Below are 5,560 nucleotides of genomic sequence, written 5' to 3'. Positions count from 1 at the left end.
CTTGCCTACCTGTGGAGGAAGCGCCTGGGGTTGATGAGGGTCTTCCTCCATCACTTCGCCACCTAGTCTGTCTGTTGTAGACAGGGTTTCACCACCTAGCCTTGACCAGCCTGGAACATATATGTCAGGGGTAACCTGACATAGATCACAAAGATCCCTCTGCCGGCCTCTGCTGGGATTAAAGGCACATGTTACCACACCTGGCTTGATTTTTTTTTTTTTACTCATTTTAAAGATTTGTTTGTTGTGTATTGGTCTTTTTTGCCTGTATATCTGTATGTATGTTTGTGTGAGGGTGTTGGATCCCCTGAAACTGGAGTTACAGACAGTTGTAAGCCGCCATGCGGTGCTGGGAATCGAACTGGGTCTTCTAGAATCGCAGCTAATGCTCTTAACCACTGTACCATGTCCATCAACCTCCATTGTTTGTGAAACAGGGTCTCACTGAATTTGGAGGTCACCAGCTGAGCTAGGCTGGCCTGCCAGTGAGCTGGGTCTGCCTGTCGCTGTTTGCCAGTGCTGAGTTTACAGGTGTGTACTGTGTGACTGGCTTTTACAGGTACTAGGGATCTGAACTCAGGAGCTCAAGCTTTCTCAGGGAGCACTTTACCAACTAACTCACCACCCCCTAGTCCAGCAGTTCTCAACCTGAGAGTCGAGACCCTTTTAGGGGGCAAATAACAGATATTCTGCATATCAGGTATTTATATTACAATCCATAACAGTAGCAAAATTACAGAAGTAGCAATAAAATAATTTTATGGTTGGGGATCACCCCAACAGAACTGTGTTAAAGGGTCACAGCATTAGTAAGGTTGAGAACCACTGCCCAAGCCTACGTTTTGAGGTTTTTTAATGAGATTCTACTACAGGATTGAGCATTTGCTGATCCAAAAGTCCAAAATCCAAAACTTTTTAACATTCCCGTGACTGCAAGGAGAAAATTTCTTGCTAGAGATCTCTTGTCGTCTGACATAGTCCGGACACAGTGTGCTTAGAAAAATTGAGTAAAATTACCTTCGTCTCATGAGGGTGAGTGGCAAGTCTTCTTGGGTCCAGCCTTTGACACTCTGGTGTCATGTGCTTCCTTTAAGGGTTACTCAGCCTGTGTTAGTGCTCCCTTGAGACTTAACAGAAAGTCGTCCTAAAGTTAAATCCTCCCTCGGCAAGGTGTGCTGGACTCTCCTCTCTTTGTTTTCGATGAATTTGCGCTGGGAGGAGAGGGGAGAATTGCCTTTCCTTGACTGTGTAAAGATTAAAGCCAGAGAGGGGGGCAGTGTTAACCTCTCATAATCCCAGCCCTCAGAAGACAGCTGGGAGAATCAGGAATTCAAGTCTAACCTTGGCTACATAGTAAGCTCCAAGCCAGCTTGGGCTACAGTAAGACCCTGGCTCAAGCCGGGTGTGGTGGCGCACACCTTTAATCCCAGCACTCGGGAGACAGAGGCAGGCGGATTTCTGAGTTCAAGGCCAGCCTGGGCTACAGAGTGAGTTCCAGGACAGCCAGGGCTATACAGAGAAACCCTGTCTCAGAAAACGAAAAGGAAAAAAAAAACAAAAAAAAAACCCTGGCTCAAAACAAAACAGAAATGCTGGCTGCTTTGTGAAGTCTAGCCAACAGCATGGCACAAGGTGGCACAAGCAGTGGTGGCCCAGGGACATGTTTGGAAGAAGCTTCAAGCACAAAGAGGGACCTCTTCCTTGCATTCCAGGGTGGGAATATGCTATTTTCTTCTAAGGTGGTGTGTTGGTTACATGGCTTTCTTTGAGTTGAGAGAGATTACTGCCTTAACCCCAAGTTTCCCTAACTCCCACAACAGACTCCCATATGAGGAAGGAATTGGGAACAGAAAAAGGCTGAAGGGCCCCAAACTCTCATTAACCAAACACCTGGACGACTCCTAAGCACTAATCATAAATACTGACTACTGTTTAGGTGCCCAAAGCACAGGGTGGGTGCATGGGGGCTGATACCAGACCTCATGAAAGAGCAGGTCTCAACAGAGCCCAAGTATATAGAGATAGAAGATAGGATTAGCAATCAAGCAAATTTACTAATAGTGAATAATAAATTTATTTAAAGACAATTGTTTGGTATACAAGTAATTTTACTCTTTATTAGAGACTAAAGTAAATTTTTATATTTTCTGTGCATTGGTGTTTTGCTTGCATGTAGGTCTGTATGAGGGTGTCAGACCTGGGACTGGAGTAAGAGCTGTGAGCAGCCACGTGGTTGCTGGGACTTGAACTCAGGACCTCTGGAAGAGCAGCCAAGGGCTTTTTAACCGCTGAGCCACCTCTGGAGCCCTGCTACTTTGACTTTAAAGTATATATTTTTACTTTTGCGGAGGTCGGGGCTGTGATGACCCTGTGGAGGTGAAGAGATAAACTCGGAGCAGGTCACTCACTTCTCCCCTTCAGCCCTGTGGGTTCGGAGGATGGAGCTGGGGCCCCCGGCAGACTTGACAGCGGCTGCCTGTCCCTGCTGAGAATGCCACTTCCCCGGAATGAGAAGTAGAAAGTAGCTGGAGAGCCGGGTTTTGTTTTTATTTTGTTTTGTTTTTGAGACAGTGTCTCACTATGTAGTCCTGGCTAGCCCGAAACCCATTATGATGTAGACAAGGTTGTCCTCAGAAGCAAGAGATCTTTCTGCCTCTGCTGCCTGATTCCTGGGATTAAAATTATGAGCCACTACATCCAGCCAGTTTTTAATGCGCGTTCGTGTGCGCACCTACACGTGTGTAGGTACACACATTGAGGAGGGCATGTGTGTGTGTATATGCACGTAGGTGTGTGTAGAGGCCAGGAGATAACTATAACATTATCCTCAGGAATGCTGTCAGCTCTTTTGAGACACAGGCTCTTCTTGGCCCTAGAGCTTTTCAGTCAGGCAAGGCTGGCTAACGAGCCTTGGGGATCTTCCTCGGCCCCCAAGGGCTAGGATCCAAAACACAAGCCACCATACCTATTCATATTCTCTCTCTCTCTCTCTCTCTCTCTCTCCCTCTCTCTCTCTCTCTCTCTCTCTCTCTCTCTCTCTCTCTCTCTCTCACAGAATTCCACCTGCCTCTGTCTCCCGAGTGCTGGGCTCACAAGTGTGCATCATCTGGCGCACCCGACCTTTTTAATGACGGTTCTGGGCGGGGCATCTCTCCAGCACCATATGGCACTTTCTCACTAAACTCAAAGTCAACAACTCAAATAGATTGTTTTGTTTGTTTGTTTTTGTTTGTTTTGAGACCAAGTCTGGGTTAGCCCAGGCTAGTCAGAAATGTCCCATGCAGTGAGGATGATGTTGATCTTGATCTCATGCCTCTGCCTCCTGAGTGCTGTGATTACAGGCATCACTGCCACATCCTGCTAGAGGGTCCTCAGCTACAGAGTGAATTTGAGGCCAGCCTCAGATAGGAGACTCAGAAAAGCGGAGGAAGGATCACCTGCCCTTTGAAGGACAGACACACGAAGCAGTGGAGGCCAGGATTAAGGTGGCTTTTGTTATATGGATCTGTGAGTGGGGTGCCTTCACCTCTCTCTATCCTCCCCCCAACTTTTTAAACATTGATTTTGTTGTTGTTGTTGTTTTTGCTTGTTTTGTTTTGAGACAGGGTCTAATAATTTAACCTAAGCTGGCTCCTGACTTTCTATATAGCCAAGGCTGGTCTTGAATTCATGATCCTCTTGCCTCCACTCTTGAGTGCTGGTCTTACAGGCATATGCAGTCTCACCCTGTTTCAGGTGGTACCGGGAATGGAACGCAGGACTTATGCATGCCGTGCAGTGACTTTACCAGCCTGAGCTACATCCTCAGCTCGTCTTTCTGCACCGTCTTCTTTCTTAAATAGGCTGGGTCCCAATACCTCGGCTCGTGTCTCCAAGCCCAGCCAGCTCGGCTCAGCTCCAGACACCCTCCTCCTGCTGCAGAAACACAGCCTCCCTTAGAAAGGCAGCAAGGGGTGTATGACTCGGTTCAAAAGCACTTGCCTAACGCGTGTGGGGCCCGGGTTTGATTCCCGGCACTGCTAAGAAGAGAAGGAAGGCAGAAGGGAAGGGGAAGGGGAGCACTGAAAGAGGGGGCAGTGAAATCAACAGATCATCCCCAAGTAGACTAGACTTCCCTAAATGCCAACTTCTAAAGGCCCCAACACACTGGGAACCCAGAACTTTGGTCCAGCGTAGAGGCCTTTTCTTTACAGTCAGCTGTCGCCGGTCTTTTAGATCTCACCCTGGAAGAATCGTGTCAGTCGCCCTTGACCTTGACCCAGTCAATTACTTCAGGAACACTAATTCAATGCTTCTTGCTTCCAGGTTCCTTCTGACCAAGGGGAGATGGCTCTGAAGATGATGAAGCTGGTGACCAAGCAGGAGTAGCTGAGCTGGCTGGCCCTGGAGGCACTGAAGCAGAGCCCAGGATGAGGGTGCTAATGTCTATCCCTGGCGCTCTTCTTCTCGGCGCTACCATAGGGTACGACTCTGGAAGTGCCTGCTCTCTCCTGTACCGAAAGACTGTGGGCTTCCATGTCTACTTAGAAATCCATTCTGCTTCCTAAAGAGTATTTAAAACCAGACTCATTTAATCAAAGTGAAGGATTACAATCTATTGATCTCTTACTACAAAAGCAATTGATAACACATGTAAATCCCAGCACTTGAGAGGTAGAAGCAAGAGGATCAGAGGTTCAAACGCATCGCAGCTACATCGAAAGTTCAAAAGCAGCCTGCACCAAACGGGAGTCCCTGCCAACTAGGTATCTTTGACTACGGGTCGTTTATTTGCTACATATATATTTTTACAAAAAATGAAATCCATATTGTACGCTATTTTGCTGTCTGCTTTGTTCCCATATCAACATGACCTGCACTTCTTTTCCCATCAATAAATGTGTTGTGATATTTTTAATGGTCCCTGAAAATTCTGTTTTGTGATCCTCCCAACGTTTATCAAATTCCCAGTTGGTTCCGGGTGTTTCCGTTCTCCCTATCATAGACAGCCCTCTGATGAGCCATCCAACTAGTTAATAGTGTATGCACACTCCATTTCCTTCTGGTAAACTCGTGGAAGGATGACTGTTTCATCAAAAGATTTCCACATTTCCTTATAATTAAGATCATAAGCTCCTCCGGGCTTAATGTTTAAACCACAGCTTGAGGTGGGAATAAGTGATCTGGTAGCTTCCAGTACAGCTTCAGACAGCGAACCCCAGCTCTGCATGTGGAGGGGGAAGGATTCCTCACAGATTGTAGCAGCATTATCTGAGTTCGCTGGATGCGACTCATCTCCCCTGGGGTCACTCTTCTCCTGTCTCTTGTGCCCCTTTGTTCATTAGAAGCCTGCTCTATGTTTGCGTTGCATTTGTTGTTAAGGAAAGAGGCAGCTCCTGAGAATCCCACACTTAGGCCTTCGCTGTGTCTTATTCTTTCCCCAAGGGCCTATCCTGTGCTTAAATCTATGTTTTGTTTTGTTTTAAGGAAAAAAATTTCTTTAGGCTGGAGAGATGGCTCAGCAGTTAAAAACATGTATTACTCTTCTAGAAGGACCAGAGTTCAATTCCCAGCATCTTTA

The 5,560-nt window shown here is 46.9% G+C and overlaps 1 protein-coding gene across 1 annotated transcript in view; it reads left to right on the top strand.

Moving 5' to 3' along the window:
- Positions 1 to 4,897, top strand: part of Scpep1 (serine carboxypeptidase 1) — a 31,843-nt gene extending 26,946 nt beyond the window's left edge. The window contains exons 12-13 of the mRNA XM_029546133.1: positions 2,177 to 2,208; positions 4,306 to 4,897. Of these exons, the coding sequence (XP_029401993.1) occupies positions 2,177 to 2,208; positions 4,306 to 4,368 (95 nt within the window). The 3' untranslated portion in view covers positions 4,369 to 4,897. The remainder of the gene's footprint in view (positions 1 to 2,176; positions 2,209 to 4,305) is intronic.
- The last annotated feature ends 663 nt before the right edge of the window (positions 4,898 to 5,560 follow it).

Source organism: Mus pahari, chromosome 14 (assembly GCF_900095145.1).
Source record: "Mus pahari chromosome 14, PAHARI_EIJ_v1.1, whole genome shotgun sequence".
Classification (NCBI taxonomy): Eukaryota; Metazoa; Chordata; class Mammalia; order Rodentia; family Muridae; genus Mus; species Mus pahari.
Note: the sequence above shows the minus strand (reverse complement) of the source record. Positions and strands in the feature narration are given on the sequence as shown.